General features: G+C 40.2%; 1 protein-coding gene across 2 annotated transcripts in view; it reads left to right on the top strand.

The window, feature by feature from the left end:
• GFRA3 (GDNF family receptor alpha 3) overlaps positions 1-20,152 on the top strand; it is a 54,529-nt gene extending 34,377 nt beyond the window's left edge. Inside the window, exons 2-9 of one of the 2 annotated variants that reach the window (XR_005774167.1) lie at positions 1,422-1,676; positions 2,425-2,517; positions 6,779-7,121; positions 8,755-8,864; positions 9,269-9,403; positions 14,301-14,419; positions 17,608-20,099; positions 20,131-20,152. Coding sequence is in view for 1 of the 2 variants with exons in the window: in XM_040406954.1 (XP_040262888.1) it covers positions 1,422-1,676; positions 2,425-2,517; positions 6,779-7,121; positions 8,755-8,864; positions 9,269-9,403; positions 14,301-14,419; positions 17,608-17,697 (1,145 nt within the window). In the remaining variant the exon portion in view is untranslated. The other variant, XM_040406954.1, reaches the window with a different exon arrangement.
• The last annotated feature ends 427 nt before the right edge of the window (positions 20,153-20,579 follow it).

Raw genomic sequence — 20,579 nt, 5'->3', positions numbered from 1 at the left:
TACTTTACACAGTTTAGTGTCATCTGCACAAATTGATATTTTACTGTGCAAGCCTTCTACAAGAACAATTAATAAATATATTGAAGAGAATAGGGCCCAATATTGACCCCTGTAGTACTCCACCAGTCACAGTGACCCAATCTGAGTGTGTACCATTAATAACCACCCTCTGTTTTCTATCACTCAGCCAGTTACTTACCCACATACAGACGTTTTCTCCCAGTCCAAGCATTCTCATGTTATATACTAACCTTTTATGTGAATTGTACCTGAAAAAGATCCCAGGTCATGATCGAAATGCTTTGTCCCTGTTCATTTACAAATATGAACAGTCTCTGATTTGCAAAACCAGCAGCTCCTAAAACTGATAATCAAGCCTTTCTCCTACAGTATTTTAATGTATCGTTTAATTGATGCAACAGATATAATGTGGAGTGAATTGTTGAACTTCAGATATTAAACACTTAGAAAGTTACTAAGTTTTCAACTAATTCATTGGTAGAATACCTGAACCTGCATGCAGACTATATACTGCAAGACACCCTCCTTATGCTCATGTACCAGAGCTCTGCAAAGTCATATGGTGTTATATTGTGCTTACCTTTATTGCAGTGTATAAGTACATGTCTTGTAGCTAGGAACTGGTATATATTTAAAGGGATACTCTGGTTTTTATCAAATTATACCCTATCCACAGAATAGAGGAGAACTATTAGATCGATGGGGGTCTCAGCAGTAGGATCCTCACAAGAATTGAAAGCTCAATCCTGGCAGGGTCCCCCAAAATAAATGTGACTGGTCCAAGTAAGTGCGCTGCCGCTCCATTCCATACAGGAGTGACAGAGATAACCAAGTAGTGTGTTCGCCTATAAGTCCCATAGAGATGAATGGAGCAGCAGTTCATTTCATTCTGGTGGTCAGTGGGGTTCCAAGCAGTATGACCACCACCGATCTAATAGTTATCCCCAATCCTGTGGATAGGGGATAACTTGCAACAACTGGATTACCCCTTTAAAGGCTATGTGCACCTTCACAATGCATCTAAAATGAAAAATGAGGCAACTTTGTAAATCTCAATCCTAATTAAAAAATGTCCAGTTTTGCATTTACAGCTCCAGTAGGTTTCCATGGTAAAAGACAACCCAAAAAGTGCATATAGTCTGATTCTGCAGTCATATTGCCTTCTATCCCCTTATTCCTACTAGCATACATTTGGTACACAGGGGTTTGTTATCTTTTACCAGGAGGCATATGGGTTTACGCAGGAGCTGTAGACACTAAAAGATAGATTTTTTTAAATTAAAACTACTTGAAATGTTTCTTCATTTTAGTTGCCACGGAATAACAGAAATAATTGGTCTGAGATGATGGACATAGCCTTGAGTACGTCATATGATCCTCTATGTGTTTTTGTTCTTCAGCTTTCACCTTGTCAATGAACTCTCCGGAACTGAATGACTGCGTATCAGCAGAGGAGCTGTGTAGGAATGATCCTCTGTGTAATAGCACTTACCAAGTGCTAAAGAACTGCTCTAGAGCGGACACATCGGCATGTCAAGAGGCAGCTGAGCTGATTCCTCAGACTCCCATCATCCACTGCAAATGTCATCATCGTATGAGGAAGGAAGAGCATTGTTTGGATGTTTATTGGACTGTGCATCCTGACTTTAAAGCTGGTGAGCACTTTACACAACTTTCCATTGCATCAAACATAAAACTTAGAGAACCTAGAACAGGTCCCTTAGGATCGCTTCCATCCACAAATAATATTGTAGCAATTTTACTTCTGCCTAATGGAATGAATCTTTTTCTATACTTGTACTGATTGCTAATAATATATAACTGCATGTGAATTCAAGTTTGCAGTTTGTCCTGAAATCATGTTACCAGGAGTAATGCTGACATTTTCTAGGAATGTGGACTTTAATGTTGTAGAACTTGTCATGAGTCCCCCCCCCCCCCCCCCATATATTAATTATAGGGTGTCAGTGCTGTACAGACGTTTAGAGAAAACTCATTCAGTTCTGTATTCAATTTCCCTGCACCTACCCGAGCAGACGAGAAATGAAGTGTTAAAATCAGTGTTAAACCAGACAACAAGTAGGGTAAAGATCTGCAATGAACATAGGATTTTGAATGGATTAGGTCAGAAAAATTGCGCTGGACTGTGGTTCATTATCCAGAAGATGAGACAGCAGTTTAATTATGCATGATAATCTAAAAAGATTGAATGTATATATGAATATAGACAAGTGTGGTGCTGTAATTGATGAGGATAAGAGCCCGGAGAACCCCTTTAGCTTCCCCTACATAATAAATGCTATTTGCTGAAGTGAGATAACCCCTTTACGGTTCCATGCTGAACTCTAAGCTATTTTTTCCCTAACTAGAATGCAATTGCTAACATCAATTTATCTTTTACTGATCTTACAGGTTACCTGGTTTCATCTGACTCTCCTTATTCAGATGAGTCAGAAACAAAAGAGGAAAGAAAGCAAAATCCCTTTTTCGATTCTGGTAAATATTTATTGCATTTTCTTTATCTGGCCCTTTCTGTTGCTCTCTCTAGCTCTAAATATCTGAACATGCTTTGTTATGTGTATATATATATATATATATATATATATATATATATATATATATTTTTATATCAGTGATGGCGAACCTTTCACAGACCGAGTGCCCAAACTGCAACCCAAAACCCACTTATTTATCTTAAAGTGCCAACACGGCAATTTAACCTGTCCAGTATAGTATATCTTCCATGTACCTAATGATTCAGCTATAATAGCTTGCCTGCATTCAGTGCGCTGCCTGTGCTGTACATAGTGCGCCCTACTGATGAATGGCAGGAAAAGTCTAAGGCATACTGGTACACCATAGATATATATACAGTATTGTGGAAAAGTTTGACAGGTGTGAAAGTAAAATGCTTCCAAAAATAGAAGTGTCAATAGTATATTCTTATCAATTAACAAAATGCAAAGTGAATGAACAAAAGAGAAATCTAAATCAAATCAATATTTGGTGTGACTATCCCTTGCCTTCAAAACAGCATCACTTCTTCTAGGTACACTTGCACACAGTTTTTTTAAGTAGGGAGGTTGCTCCAAACATCTTGGAGAACTAACCACAGATCTTCTGTGGATGTAGGCTTGTTCAAATCCTTCTGTCTCTTTGTGTAATCCCAGACAGACTGGAGGATGTGGAGTTAAGAGCTCTGTGGAGGCCATATCATCACTTCCAGGACTCCTTGTTCTTGTTTACACTGAAGATAGTTCTTAAAAAAAACTCAAACTAAGGCACTTTCCAACGACATTACTTTTTCAGTAGTCTCCTTTTTCTTTTTAGGCCTCCCCTTTTATTTACTGCTCATTTATCTAGGGGATTTGGGCCAGTTATACTTAGGGAAAGAATGCAGGTTTTACAAAAATAGTTTATAACTGCATTTTTAGCACTCACTATTTTACAAAAAGCCTTTTTTACTTTTCATCCTTTTTAGTACATGTTCTCATCTCCTTAGAACTCTCATAGCCTATTATCACATTAAAAACAATGTATTTTTGTCTTTTTTTTGGTATTGCCTTACATCGATCATCATGCATATGTTGTTTAACTTATTGTGTAAGTTACTATAGATGTGGAGATATCAATTATTTGAATATCATGTTATTTGTATACTGTTAATTAGGTTAATTGTCCTTTTTTTTACTTTTTTGTTTTATTTTTTAGAACCTTACGTTTTATATGTTTTATTTATTATATTTCTTTCTTTCGGTAAAGTAGCAGAGTATGAATTCAGGAGGTGTATGGAGTTGTCAAACATATGAAAGGAAGAGAATAATACCAGGATTCAGGAATAGAAGTAAGAAGACATGAAGGAAGGGAGGCTTTAAGAAAATGCTAAAAATAAAAAAAGGGTAATTACTCACCTCCTCTGATCCCCCACTGCTGCCATTCCAACACTGTTCTGGTTCCTGCTGCTCTACACTTCCTGCTCCCAACTTGACATACTGGAAATGCCAGGAAAAGCAAGCTTAGCCAATCACTGGCCTTAATAGTGACCCACCTTAGCAAGTGATTGGCTGAGCTTGCATTTCCGGTGTGCGAAGCCGGGACGAAGAAGTTGAGTAAAGCAATGACAATATCTGCATTGGAACATTTGCAGCAGAGGTTTGTGAGGTGAGTAATGCTTCTTTTTTATTTCTAACCCGTTTTGTCCCTTGTTAACAAAATTTTATCCCCCAGACAACCTCTAGAATATCTACCATTTAAACTATGAGCACATTTATTAAGACAGGCGTTTTAGACACCGGTCTTAAAAAGCCCTAAACTAATGCAGGCCTCCCTATAACTTCGGTGCATCCAGCACCAGTTCTAATTGTTCCAAGCTGTCTTACATTTAGACCTTTTTCTACATCTACAACGGGCATAGAAAATGGTGAATGAGATGGGCCTGCCAACCCATTACACGCCCACAATTTTAGACCTGGCGTGAGGGGGGGCGAAGTTGCAGATAGCTGCGCAACAAACTGTTGCGCCGTTATCTGCGCCTGAAATAGCCTAATTTGAGGCGTATTTCAGCATAGTAAATGATCCTCTATGTTTTTTGCAACAATTTTTACATGATTTTCCCAGTTTTACTGGGGGAAAGCCAAACTTATATATGGAGGAAAATCTTATTTCATGTTATTTTACTGTATTCTTGTGCATAAGGAAGCTGGTGATGATTACATTGCACTTGCACTGTTGTCTGAGCTGTGTTTGGGCATTGCTCAGACAGTAGGTGGATTATATGACTTTTGCAGTACACTGATACAAGTGAATGGTGCAGTGGTGGTCACAGCAAAGTGCATTTGTGCAAGAATAGTATATGGGCTCCTTCACACTCTCTGAAAATCCACCAGTAATATTGAGCTATGGAATTTACTAGCTCAGTCCCTTTTTAAGGTAACAATGGGCTCCCTAACCTTCAAGTCCTCTATGCAGCTGCACAGGTTACACATATGGCACGATCTTCCATTTATGGAGGCAATGTAATCAAATTAAACCTGAATATAAGTTATTGCACCAGACACACCCAACCAGTCATTAACACAAAGATAAATCCTAATAAAGAACCTCCAGGAAACAGATATTAACTTCCCACCCGAAAGCTGGTGCTTAAAACCTTATACAGGCCCCTCACCTCCTTGATAGCTGTGAAATCAAGCAAGTTTGACTATTTTTTCACACTGGGAGATAAAGACCTCACTCCTCTTTATATAAATCAGATTACTATGGTTTAATTTCAAAAACACATTAGAGAACTGAGGCCAGTTATTAGTTTAGAAAGTTAATGTAAGACATTTCTTACATGCACACAACCCAGGACCTCATGAATTCTTCCACATATTAACAGCTATATATCAGCATACTGAGAGACTGTTTTGAGTAATAACACCTGTATCCATTACTTGACCATGTGTTGTCCTTGTCTTGACTGTTTTTACACATGGTACTATTCCACCAGGATCACTCATCCCTAATTTCTTGATCTGGGTCATTTTACTTATGTTCACATACAAGATGTTGCATTGGAATGAAAGTCACATGGAAACCACATGTCTGCATCACCTCTCCCCATCTGGACTCTGACACTAATCCATCCATCTTTATTATAATCATATATATGCCTCTTGCTTTTCTATTCTTCTTGCTGTTGCCTGTGGATTTAAATCTTGGTTAACAGGATGGCCTCAAGGTTGGACAATGCCACCAATAAACCTTCTAAAAGGACTCCGATTCCGCTAAAGTAATGGGCCCAATCCATAACAAGGCCCATCAGATCCAGCAGCAAACAACCTTTTCTGACCCTGAATGAAACAGATCTCTTGCTTAATTTATTGAATGTTTCACACTGCAACTAAAGGGCAATCTGTGTTTTGCCTAGTACAGGGCCTGAGGGGACGTTGCATGACACAAACATTTAAAAAGCAGTAAAAGTGATGTGCTTCCCCCTCAGGCCCTCTACGAAGCACAACAGTGATAGATGAAGCAGATATGAAGTAGTCCTGTTTAGTGGTAGTGTAGACCCTCAAATATTTCCTCTTTCCTCAAGTTACTGGTCCTTCAGTGGTGACTGGTGCTTACTGTGCTTGACTGTTTGACAACTTAGAGGTGAAAGGTGACCACTAATATACTTACTGATGTTTTCCTCTTACAAAATCATAGACAGTGTCTTCAGATTACCATAGTTCCTTTCTATATACTATGTTATCATTAATATTGTAAAGGATGGAAGATCCAGTCAAATTGTGCAACTGCTGTGTGGGTTCAGAAGGGAATGTTCTTCCCGGTGACTATAGTAGGATGGGAGCTTTGTTTTGCTTAGTTCTGGATAAAACGGCAAAAACTGGAGCATTCACCTCCCACAAAACTGTTAAAAACAACTTAGTAGGATATGAGAGAAGCATATAGTATTGGTACAACTACAAGTAGGTACACACTACCCTGTTCAGCCTACCCTACAGCTCTGTGATATACAGTTATGATAAATGTGCCCCACGGTGCATTATACTGTATATGAAAACCAGTGTAGGCATTGGAGCAGATGCCAGTATCAACCAGGATCCAACCTATCATTTTTCTATTGCATGTCAGCCTATAAAAGAATAATATGACTGATTGCCAGAGGCAGCTGCTCCTTTTTTGTCCTGACCAGAAGCTGAAAATGTTTACTTGTTTTGGTATAGACTGTTTAACTGACTAAAACAGTCATTGTAATATTTCATTTCAGAGCCTGACCTCAGCGATGCCTCCAACGCTTGTATACATGAGGCCAATATTTGCAGTTCAATTGAGAAGTGTGAAACTCTGAAGACCGAATATGTCATGCACTGCAGTTCCATAAAATCTGAAGGTTCCTGTGATCGACGGAAATGTCACAATCACCTCAGAAACTTTATTAAAAAAATCCCCATGGAATTTACCAAGCGACTCCTATTTTGCCCCTGCGATCAGGATAAAAGCTGTGGAGATCGCCGACGCCAGATTATAGTGCCCAAATGCTCTTTTGAGGAAAAGGAAAAGAAAAACTGCCTGTCACTTTACGACTCCTGCATGAGCGATACCTTGTGCAGGTGAGGACTTTTGCAATTGTTATAGCCAGGTCATTATTAAAGGTAAAATCTCCAGGAATATCTGACAATAAAGATAGCATGACACACAGTCATATTTCATTATAATCTAGTCCATACCCTAATGTAAGGTACTGAACAGTGTACACCCCTTGGGCTCCCTTCGTCCCATCCTTTGTCCTGGACCCAATTCTTTTCATTTGGTGTATATTTGGAGGGATTATATAATCATTTTCTCATGGCCGTTATGGATCTTTGGGAACCATACCACATATTTGGTGGGTCCTTGAAGTATGAGGAAACAGAACACTGATTAGACATACAGTAAGTGTTAACTCATGGCTACTAGGTTCTGAGACATATACATATGAAATGGACTAATGGTTTATAATAGTAGTCATAATGACTCTAACGTTCTCCTTGTATAATAAAGCCTTCTAATGGTTCTAACAAACCACTAAAGATGACATTGTTCTGCAGTGAAAATTGTTCCTGATGACTCGCATGATCATAGTAGTGTACTATTGAGCAGTGCAGAATACTAGATACTACAGGCTGGGCTGTCAAATGTCTTTCAAATGTCTGTCAAATGTCTTTCCATGAAAAGGAAAGAAGTTGTCAAATAAATGCATAAACATTTGGTGGGCGTATGTCGGGGTAAGTAAGGATTGGGTCCAAACATGCTAGAAGGGTCTGGCAGTAACTTCTCCCCTTTGAAAAAACAGAAGGTCACAGAAGTAAATTACCTTTAAAATATAACTTTTATTAAATACTATAATAAAATAGATATTCCCTCAAAACAAATAGTGCATATATGTGTGCAGATATAAAGAAAAATCCACCTAGATAGGCGTCATTTAGTAATCAATCCAAAGGTATCTCTAACAATGATAGCTAGATACATAGAGACACATCTGAATGGATAGAGGGGGACAGGGCACCAGTAACAAAACAACCAGATACCTGATGTTAGGAATTGATAACCTATAGTAACAGACGGCTAAACATACTTAACAGAATAGATATAACTGTTTGGCAGCCATGTGCTAGTTTACTCACGGTACCCAGGTATGGATTAGTGGTGATCACGGGTGGAAAGATGTCAATAGTCAATGATAAGAAATTGCTTTTCACCTAGATGCCGGTAACAACTAAAAAGATGCAGAGGTGGTATAGTTGAAGCCAGCTGAGTGAAGGTCTGGTAAGGTATATCCCTCAGTATCCCTAGGGGTCTCCCTACCTAGCTGTGGAGCACTTCCAGTCAATCGATGGCTCACCCTAATGTGCCCTGTATGTCCCTAAAAAAAGACCACATAGATATTAAATAACGTCCCGACGCGTTTCCCCAACAGGTAGTGAAGGTTCCTCAGGGGACAAGTAATAAACTGGTAGTGATGTCCCAGATACTTCTGTGACCTTCTACTTATTTGCCCTAATTAGTGGAATAGCCTTTGAAAAAACAGCCACACAGAATGCAGGTTTATGGTGGATTCAGGAAGAAGAACTGTAGACACCTTTAGAGGACAAGTATGATGCATCTGATTTTTAAAAACAGTATAATTGCTACCTGACTGACATAGCAACAGAGAAAGGATGTATTTGACATAAGTTGCAACTATAATTTGATGTCTTTCAGATCTCGTCTTTTGGACTACCAGAAACAGTGCCGCCTGTTTGAGAAAAACAGAGAAGGCTGTTCTCCAGGACAATTTGATCCATGCATAAAGTCCTACATTAGGATGATTGGTGAGAACGAATCATAAGACCTTTAATGGCTTTCCTGCTTCTAAATTTTTTTGACATATTAATTAATAATGCTATAAAACTGTCAATATTGGGGTCTGAACTCTGGGGATCGATTCTGAGACATGGTCCCAGTTCTCAGAAGAGAAAAGAGGAGACCTCATGTAGTTGAATATCTAAAAGAGAATATTGCAAACTAATATTGATTGCAGAGTAAAAATTTTCAGATACTTTGAAAGTGAATTGGTGCGGCTGAGATTTAGTTGTTTTCAATGACTATACCGTAGTTATAATACTATTGTGGACATAGGCCAGCAATTCTCTTACTCTCCATTTACTCAGTAATAATACACTGCCTAATTACTGTATATGAAATTCATATGTGTGGTTTATTATCATTCAACCAGGTACTTCAGTCACTCCCAACTTCATTAACAACTCAAGCATGGACACATCACTGTGGTGCACCTGTGAAGGTAGTGCTAATAAGCTAGAAGAGTGCGAGGCCTTCCTTGGGATGTTCACTTCCAACAAGTGTCTCCGTAAGTAGAAATCCTAATATGTACTCACAAACACCATCACTATCTGCTATGGAATGGCCTTATGGTAGGACACTTTAGGTGAAATCATGCTCCCTGTGCAGGTACTGTAACTGCTCAATTACTGTGTCTGCACATGAGGTTATGAGATGGAGATCATTTCCATTTAGTAGGTATAGTAAGGAGCCAGTGATTTCAGATCTTTACTCATGGTGGACACAGAAGATCTTAGGCTTATTGTGTGCAATTCCTTCTTAAAGGGACTCTGTCACCACTTTCTAACCCCCCCTTTTAAAAGTATTGTTATCTCCATGGCGCCCCTGTGATTACAAAGGTGTTGTTAGAAGATAAATTCGCCGTCTCCTTTTGATAAAAAGAGCTTTTATCTAACCTGTCAATCTTCTTGATAAGGTGCCCAGGGCGTTTCTGTTGGTCTCAAGCTGCCGCCCGCCGCCGCCGCTGTTGGTGCCCAGCTCCTCCCCTGATGCTTTCAGCGCCGCCTGAATGTAATGAAATACGCCTCCGGCTCTCGCTCAGTGCCCCCTCCTCCTTTTCAAAGATCCCGCGCGTGCGCACAGGCCTGTGCCTGATGCGCCCGTGCGGACATTTACAATCAGCCTCATTGAGCGAAGTGCGCATGCGCGCACTTCGCTCAACCTCCTCATCAGACGAGCACTGCAGCCGGCCGGCTGCAGTGCTCGTCTGATGAGGAGGTTGAGCGAAGTGCGCGCATGCGCACTTCGCTCAATGAGGCTGATTGTAAATGTCCGCACGGGCGCATCAGGCACAGGCCTGTGCGCACGCGCGGGATCTTTGAAAAGGAGGAGGGGGCACTGAGCGAGAGCCGGAGGCGTATTTCATTACATTCAGGCGGCGCTGAAAGCATCAGGGGAGGAGCTGGGCACCAACAGCGGCGGCGGCGGGCGGCAGCTTGAGACCAACAGAAACGCCCTGGGCACCTTATCAAGAAGATTGACAGGTTAGATAAAAGCTCTTTTTATCAAAAGGAGACGGCGAATTTATCTTCTAACAACACCTTTGTAATCACAGGGGCGCCATGGAGATAACAATACTTTTAAAAGGGGGGGTTAGAAAGTGGTGACAGAGTCCCTTTAAATGAAGTTTCCTGCCATGGCATTTCGTTTCTACAGCATCTCCCATCTAGGCATGAAATTCTTAATACAGTTACTGCAAGAAATAGCAGTACAATATACTAATGGGTAAGGGGAGAGAAAGTGGCAGCTACTTTGAGCAATTTTTATGATTATAGCAGTTGTCACTTCTCTAACCCAACAAAATAGTGAAGAGGAGCAGAATCATATTTGCTGGGAAATAAAACTGACTAAATGCTGCATGAAAAAATTCCTCTTAAGGCTACTTTCACACTTGCGGGAATGTGATCCGGCGGGCAGTTCCGTCGTCGGAACTGCCCACCGCATCCGCCGATCTGCCGCTGACCGAAAGCAAGGATTGCAAGGATGGATCCGTCTCTCCGCTTGTCATGCGGACAGACGGATCCGTCTTGTATCTTTTTTCACATTTTTACCGGTCTGCGCATGCGCAGGCCGGAAGGATGGATCCGGCATTCCGGTATTTTGATTGCCTGATCCGGCGCTAATACATTCCTATGGGAAAAAATGCCGGATCCGGATCTGGCATTCAGGCATGTCTTCAGTTTTTTGGGCCGGAGATAAAACCGTAGCATGCTACGGTTTTCTCTTTTGCCTGATCAGTCAAAACGACTGAACTGAAGACATCCTGATGCATCCTAAACGAATTACTCTCCATTCAGAATGCATGGGGATATACAGTACAGACCAAAAGTTTGGACACACCTTCTCATTCAAAGAGTTTTCTTTATTTTCATGACTATGAAAATTGTAGATTCACACTGAAGGCATCAAAACTATGAATTAACACATGTGGAATTATATACATAACAAACGAATGTGAAACAACTGAAAATATGTCATATTCTAGGTTCTTCAAAGTAGCCACCTTTTGCTTGGATTACTGCTTTGCACACTCTTGGCATTCTCTTGATAAGCTTCAAGAGGTAGTCCCCTGAAATGGTTTTCACTTCACAGGTGTGCCCTGTCAGGTTTAATAAGTGGGATTTCTTGCCTTATAAATGCGGTTGGGACCATCAGTTGCGTTGAGGAGAAGTCAGGTGGATACACAGCTGATAGTCCTACTGAATAGACTGTTAGAATTTGTATTATGGCAGGAAAAAAGCAGCTAAGTAAAAACAAGTGGCCATCAATACTTTAAGAAATGAAGGTCAGTCAGTCAGCCGAAAAATTTGGAAAACTTTGAAAGTAAGGGCTATTTGACCATAAAGGAGAGTGATGGGGTGCTGTGCCAGATGACCTGGCCTCCACAGTCACCGGACCTGAACCCAATCGAGATGGTTTGGGGTGAGCTGGACCGCAGAGTGAAGGCAAAAGGGCCAACAAGTGCTAAGCATCTCTGGGAACTCCTTCAAGACTGTTGGAAGACCATTTCAGGTGACTACCTCTTGAAGCTCATCAAGAGAATGCCAAGAGTGTGCAAAGCAGTAATCCAAGCAAAAGGTGGCTACTTTGAAGAACCTAGAATATGACATATTTTCAGTTGTTTTACACTTGTTTGTTATGTACATAATTCCACATGTGTTAATTCATAGTTTTAATGCCTTCATAGTCATGAAAATAAAGAAAACTCTTTGAATGAGAAGGTGTGTCCAAACTTTTGGTCTGTACTGTACCTGATCAGTTCTTTTCCGGTATAAAGCCCCTGTGACGGAACTCTATGCCGGAAAAGAAAAACGCTAGTGTGAAAGTGCCCTTAGAGAACCTGTTACCACTCCTGACATGTCTGTGCTACTAAATTATTGTATTCCCCATGCAATAGCAGTTCTGGTGCATCTTTTCTTCTAATTCTATGGTGTTTCATTCTTCAGTTATTGCTACTAGAAGTTTATTAATGACTCTGCAGCCGTCTGTTACCAGTTGGAGGGGTGTCTCTGCACAGTCTGACATTGGCGGCAGTGACTGGACAGTGTCAGGCTGCAGTGATGCTTCCCCTAACGGGTAACCCCAAGCTGCAGAGTCATTAGTAATCTTCTAGTAGCAATAACTGACAAATTAAAAAGACAGTTATAAGAAAAGATCCTCCAGAATTGTTATTGCATGGGGAATACAATTATTTAGCAACACAGACATATCAGGAGTACCCTCTATAAAGCTTCTATGAGTTAATTTAAAGGGAATGTGTCATTGGAACATGACCTATTCTTTAAACCACGTTTTTATGTTTTAAGATTTATTTATTTTTATTTCCATGTCACTATCTATATAAAAAAAATTGCATGTAATCCTAGGCCTAAACTATGTTAAAACTAGTGATGAGTGAACTTGTGTTTTCAAGTTCGGCGTACAAGGTTAGTAAGTGCCTTGTATTAACTTTCTCTACATGATAAATCCCATTTACTGAAGTAAAACAACCCCTTTAAGGTGGATTTAGACGAGCAGATAATCGTTACGATTTGAACGCAAGCTATGGAAGATGGACGAGAACTGTGGCATGTAAATGTTTCTAACGATTGAGCGATCTGACCAAAAACGCTCATTTAATGTCTGTGAAATTATTGATGCAAACAAGTACAATCATCGTTTGTCATTAATGCGTTGTGTTATGTAAATGTGCATTGTGTACTTTCTTGACGATACAGAGCCCTGTGTAGGCAGGCGTATCTACGATTGTACAATAAAAATAAAAATAAATAAAAAAATTTACACAAAAATCCTTTAATTTAAAAGCTAGTTGTCTTCTAGACCGGATTTTGTTCATTAACTTAGTAAAATCCGCATGCGGAAAATCCGCTCCAATCGATGCGGATTGACCGCACGGATTTGCCTGCGAACACCTGCGGATTTCAGTGCGGATTCTCCGCACATGAATCCTGAACGTGTGCATGTACCCTTACATGAGAGAGTTTTCTAGGCATGGCTGAAATTGTGGATTCTGTATATAATATGTGTGTGTGTGTATATATATATATATATATATATATATATATATATATATATATATATAAAGAGAGAGAGAGATGTTACTCACCAAAAATTCTGAAAAAATAAGTTTAACATATATTTAAACAATAGGTCATTTTCTGATGACACACATTCTGATGAACAATGAGGGCACTCATACTCCTATGAGGACTTGAAGAGGGGATTCACTACTTTTAGTTTGTGTATATTTGCTCGTATTGACTGTGAAGATGCTTGCTAAGGCAAAAAAAAAGTTGTCTGATGTGTATGAATCTGAATCCTTCATTTAAGCGGTACATAACACTATAAACCATGAATAAAAAATTATCAATGAATCTGTATGGGGATGAATGATGACAGTAGATTTCATTAATGCCCATAAAGAAGGGAAGATTACTGCATGTTAATGCACCTGTTACAAGCTGGCAATGATTGGGAATGAGCAGTTTGTTCCCAATCATTGCCCTGTGTATTAGCCCATGTAGATAGGCCCTCAGTTTTGTGTAACTATGAAACCTCCATAGATGCTAAGAAAAAAAATGCAGCAATCAGATTCTTCATATTGATCAGATTTACACATTTAGGCCTCATGCACACGATCAGTTTTGTGCTGATCCTATAGATTGTAAGTGTCACAGAGAAAGGACGGGGGTCCATACATACTGCTACATTTTGCATAGGTAGAACAATTATACTCAGATGATAAATCTTCACTAATGCAGTGGGGATGGACATGGATGCATTGGTTTGATAAGTGAGTGACTACATTCACATCTAAAGTAGGCATTAGCTTTAGTTTTTTCACGAAGGCTACTAGTATGATTTGATACCTTAAAAGCACATCATTAATTACTTTTTTTCTACAGAAAAAGCGATTAGCCCAGACCTTAACCAAAGCCTCCCAATGACATTAAATGATGACCAGAAAAGTCCCACTGATGGGAAAAGGGATACTGATTTAGCTGTCCTCGCTGAAAAAAATCAGGTAAGGCATACTGTCTGTGAGATGGAGGGCAAAGAAACTCCATTCAACTTTTTTAATCCCTGAATTTTTCTCTGTCCAAAGACAGGCACTTGGACTTGTATCTTTAACCTTTCTGAAACCTCCCTTGCTTCCTTTCAGTTGGGTGATGTGAGCTTTAGTGACCCCCTATTGTTTCTGTAGCTGCCGGGGCGCCACCATCTACCTGGATGACCCATTTCCTATATACTACAAACTTTCATCATCCAACTGCCAGAACACTGCCGTCCCCAAACGACTAACTCCTCCTTCCAGACATCTATATTACAAATCGCTATACAGACATCTCCGCCATGTTAATATAGAAGGAGGAGGAAACTCTTCCTGGCAGCAACTATCTTACACAAGCTCACGTCCTGCTGTACACAGCCATATTACATTTACTTACAATTTTGGGATGTAGTCTCTTAAAAGTGGTGGCAAACGACAAGGTGTGAGCTTGTAAAAAATATTCGTGCCAACTGCTAAATTGTATGCTGCTGAGAATAGCTTCCATCTGCTTCCATAATTACACAGCGGAGAAGATCTAAGACATCTGTATAGGGGTATGCTCTCTGGACATGATTTTAGGTGGTAGAGATAGAGATAAAGCAAAATATATTACACAGATGTAGCCATCCCTTGCAAACCCACGGTTGACAACACCTCTTTAGGCGTGCTGACAGGGGTGCAACTAGCCTTTCTGCTGCCTGAGGTGAAAATTGAAACCGCACCCCTCCATCCCCATGCCAAATTCTTAACCTAACCCCTTCCCTCCTAACATTACATACAGCACTACAAAACATACAGGGTAATACAGTGCCACATACCTCTTCCAGTAACATCTCCTCTGATGTAGATGTTCCAGTCCCTCATCTTTTCCTTTCACACCAGACCGCCATGATTATTTCTTTCAACAGCATTATGTCTCTGCAAAGTTTGACAAACAGACATCTTCGTTTCCTACCTTTCCATCATCCTCATGCCTTCTGAGCACCCTATTCTGCCACTCAAATACTGTGTCCACTGTACTCCCCAATACTGGACTGCAGAAACAGTTCACCTGAAAATATTAGTACCATACTAGTGTTGCAAACATAATGTCCCTAAAAAATAACTGCTAAGCTGATACTGTGCCAGGGTGCCCCCCACAGTAATAGGGCTCCAGAAAGTCCCACCAATAGTAATAATTCTCTACCAGAGCACACTTAGTAGTAATATTTCCCCTACAGTGCCCCCAACAGTACTACTGTCCCCACTGTGGCCCAGAAGTAATAATGCTCCCATAGTATCCATACTAGTAATCATGTTCCCCATGGTCCCACAGTAAAAGTCGTTTGTGTAGTAGTTAATGCCTCCTTATAATGTGAGCCAGTACAAAATATGCCCCCTTATAGTGTGCGCTAGTACAAAAAATACCCCCTTATAAGGTGAGCCAGTACAAATAATGCCCCCTTATACTGTGCACCAGTACACAAAATGCCCCTTATAACGTGTGCAAGTGCAAAAAATGTCTGTTATAATGTTTGCCAGTACAAAAAATGTCCCTGTTGTGTGCCAGTACAAAAATACCTCCTCTTAGTGCCCCCAGTAGAGCCACTGTCCCCATAGTGCCCCCATAATGTGTGTCAGTATAAAAATCCCCCCAGTAAAGCCAGTGCCCCCATAGTGCCCCTGTAATGTGTGCCAGTACAAAAAATACCCCCTCTTAGTGCCCCAGGTGAGCTAATGTCCCCATAGTGCCTCGCATAATGTGTGCCAATATAAATTGTCCTTATACAGTGCCCCCTGTAGATGCCCCCATAGTGCTCCTCAGCATGGTGTCAAATGAAAAAAAAGTACTCACATACTTACCTCCATGCCACTGCCAGTGATGTAGTGCAGGCCTCTTCTGGCCTGCGTCCAGCGTTGTACGCTGCCCGGCGATGATGATGGCGTCACTGCGCCGCCTTGCGCCAGCCTCTGATAGGCTACAGTCACTAAGCTTATCAGAAGGAACAGGTGCAGGGAGACATTGCTCCCATGCCCTGACGCAGTATTTAATTGTATCACTGTCCTGAGAGATGAGCGCTTCCACAATGGTAGCACTGATTTCCCTCGACCCTGCCACCGCCCCCACTTATCTCCAGGATGAGGTCGCTTGAGGCAATCTCCTCACCTTGCCTAATTGGCAATATAGTCTTGGTGGAAGTGACAGGATTCAACATCAGCATGCAAATGCAAGCACATCAGGGTAAAAGGGAAAGAGGAAAAAGAAGGACCATAATAGCGGCAGTTGGTAAAATTCACGAAGTAGCTGTAAGGAATATGAACAAAGAATGGCTAAATCGAGTAAAGAATGCAAATTAGTATACTACCAGACCAGTCACAGACAGTCTGTGATTTATAGGGAGTGTTTATAAATTAGGGTGATCGCAAAAATGGACATTGTAGAGGAGAGGTGGAATAAAAAGGTACAAAACACATGAATTGCCATTGACTTTAAAGGGACAATCCCATCAACATTTTATATTATCACATATTAACAGCCTATATGTGAATATTCTAAGTCATTTTTTTTAAATGGGTGAATTTTTTTCTAGAATTCATTTTTTGTAGCCACTCCATAAATTCTACTTCTTGTCCTGGCTCTTTAACTTCCTCTTTGTTTGGACTTTTAACATGGCAAACAGTCTCGCCTGACTTTCTCAGTCAGGCCATTCACTGTGGTGAGAGAGGGAAGGTGGATGATTGACTCAATTAGAACACTACACTTTACACTGATAATCTAATCTAGGCCTATCAAGAGAGCAATATGGCTGTCATACGGTTATCCCAATTCTACACCTACTATTATCATGAGACAGCCTTCGAATAACATCTTTCCTTCACAGCAGCAGTAAAATAACAATGGGGGGATCCCTATCTATATAGGAGTATTATCTCAGAGTTCACAGCTACAGAAAGAAAATACTTTGTATTTAATTTTCAGTGGTATAGTACTGCTGAAATGAATACGTAAAACAGCCAAAAATTCTAAACAAAAAATATTTTCTATGAATATTGAGTGTCCCTTTAAGAAACCATACTGCCTAACCTAAATATCAGATTGGGATAAGGATGATTTTAACGTTCATGGTTTTCAGTAAAAGCAGGCAGCATTAACTAATATTATGTCTGTCCTTTCCTCCAAGAAAACGCCGACTTCTCATTCACTGCCAGGTGCTGCAGCTCCATCTTTCACACTGCTTATGTGGCTGTTCATAGTGGTGTCATTTATGTGACAGAAGACCAGGAAGGCCTACAAAGTAAATTGACAGCACAATAATCATGGACATGCCTGGCATAGGAAAAGACAGCTGGAAAACACACAAGTGTGCTTTTTTTCACTCTTGGACTTAAAAGCTGAAGATGATTCACAAGGCAATAAGACTAGGTGGTATCAACGCACAAAGCCCACCCACATGCAGTGGTCTGGAGAGTGCATGGGCTATGTAAAGTACCACGCGTGACCTGTTCATTGAAGCTGTAGATGTTGGAGAGTTGCTCCTCAGAGTGTCTACAACCAAAGGTAACTCAAGCATTTTACCAGATGCCAAGAAAGTAATCAGGACACAGTCATGTGGACGTGGCATCTAGATTCATACTATGTTCCTGCTAATGTGACTGCAAGCTCTGCTCACTAACTATACCAATATTATATATGAAAGACTATATTTGTATATTATAGTCAATAGAAAAATAAGGCAACTTACATTGATGGGCTTTGCTTGTAGATTTTCCATCAGCACCCTAAACAAGAAGCATTTAATGTTCTTTCAAGCTTTTCTTCTAGACACAATGGTCTGAAAAAGGCATATTCTATATAAAGAGATGATTCCTTGGAAGATTCCTTGGATTGTCAGATGAGAGTCAATCTCATTTTATGAGAATTCTTTCAGCTACTATTTTTTTTACTTTCCTTTCTATCTATGGTTCCCCAGCATTTGCATATCTTCATATACTGTAAATGCGTGGAGAGTGGAGACTTATTCATGTATACATCCAGTAACAACTGTAAAAGTCTAGTTTTGGAGGTGGAAACATAAGACTGTTATTATTAAGCATAAGACTGTTATTATCTGGACAAATTAGTTCCAGCTCAAGGGTATTGGCACATGAAAGCATTTTAAAATGACAGAGGTAATCTTTAGCCATATAGCAGTATAGGCCTGTTTACACTGGCCAGTTATCCTTATGGTTTGTTGGCCTCCAAGCAATTGTATAAATAATTTACCACTGTAAATTAGAGAAATATCGGCAGTAAATAATAAAACGATAATTTATGGTTGATTTTGATTAATTGTGCCACCTTAAAAATCATCATTGTTGGCAGCACGAAGGGTAAATGTAAAAGGCACATTAGGCTGCCTTGTGCATGGGTCTTGTGAGAGCCGTTAACAGGCAAGAATAATGTTCCTTTTCCGTTGGGGAGAAGTTTCCTCAGATCATTAAGAAGGACTTCTTAATTCACTGATCATTAATATGTGGTTTATAAAGGAACCTTTATGGAGTTGTCTCATTAATGGCAACTTCTGTCCAGATGTGGAGAGCTGGACTCGAAGAGCGGTTCTTTGTTCTGGTTGAATGGTTGCTATGCAATACTACATTTCACTTACAGCACATCGGGCCAGACATGTCATCCCTCAGTGATAATAGCTGATCATCCAGGTTGGTGGGGGTTACAGAGAAGTCAGGCCATCAGTGATGAGCTGATCATTGTGCCAGATTCTGTTTATAAAAGGGAGACAACTTCTTTGAGGAATGTACAATAATAAATGTACAGAATTTGTCCCTTTAGATGTATGCCCCAATCCACCACCTCCACCAGCGGTGGGCAGGTTATAGAGAAGTCAAACCCGTGGTGATCATCTGATCGCTTGGTTAGCTTCAGTTTTTTTAAAGGATTCTCTCCATAAGCCAAATAGGGACTTCAGGGTTTCTGGGATTTTTATATTGATCACCTATACTCAGAATAGGCCATCAATATCAGATCGGCCAGGGTCTAATACCCTGCCCCCCTGCTGATCAGCTGTTTGGGAGTAGCCCCAGTGGTGGAACTACACAGCTCTGTCCATTATGTAGTGGACATAGCTGGTTACTGCAGTGCCGCACCCATTCACTTCAATGGACGCAGCACCCAAGCTTCTTCCAAACAGTGGATCTGTGGTGGTGCGGGGTATCTGACCCCCACTGGTCTTATTGATGGCATGTCTTTATTATAGGACATCAGTATATAAATCACGGAAATCCTCTTTAAGGTATGTAAAGATAGATATATACAGAATTTGACCCTTTACGTCTATGTCGTATTTATAAATTATGGTGTCATATGATCACCCTATCTACATAGAAAAAACAGCTATTCTCCATGACTGAGTTTTCTGAATAGATATCTATCACTAAACTAGTGCTGTAGTGAAAATAGTTATTGGATCAGACATTTCTTGAGATTGTTTTTTAGATGAGAGATTATTTCAAAAGAACACCCCTTTGCCCCCCTGAACAGCCCTTTGCATTATACATGTTTGAATTTCAGGGTTGGTACAAAGATTTGGGTTGTTTGCATCTCAGGTTCACATCACGTTTTATGCCTCCGTTTGACGTATACGTTAGAAGAAAAAAAAAGGCAGCACGCCATGTTCTTGTATCCTGCACAGTCCGGTAAAAAAATATAGTTTTTTTACAATGGTAAAAAAAAGTATTCTCTTTTTTTTTTGTTCTTTACAATTGAACTCTATGTGAACAGATGCCACTGTATGGTATCAGTCTGAGGCATCCGTTTAACGTATACGTTAAATGGATGGTAAAAACGTGATGTGAACCCAGCCTTACTCATAGAAACAGCAGGATGGCAAATCCCCCTGTACGATAAATGTACCTGGTTGTCTTTTACAGTCCGTAACCTAACTGATAATCACAACATATTACTACAGGACTATAGGCTCAAAGCTTCAGTATCCAATATGGTAATATCTGCTCATCACTATCTGTTGTGCAATGACCTAATATGTGTGTAAATTATTATATATGTGTAAAATAAAAACAAGTGAAATATCCTGCAGGAAAGTGTCTATTGTGCAGTTTGTTCAGCCAATAAATGGACTTATTCTTTAAAGTAGTGGGT

This window comes from Bufo bufo, chromosome 1, assembly GCF_905171765.1.
Source record: "Bufo bufo chromosome 1, aBufBuf1.1, whole genome shotgun sequence".
Taxonomy (NCBI): Eukaryota; Metazoa; Chordata; class Amphibia; order Anura; family Bufonidae; genus Bufo; species Bufo bufo.
Note: the sequence above shows the minus strand (reverse complement) of the source record. Positions and strands in the feature narration are given on the sequence as shown.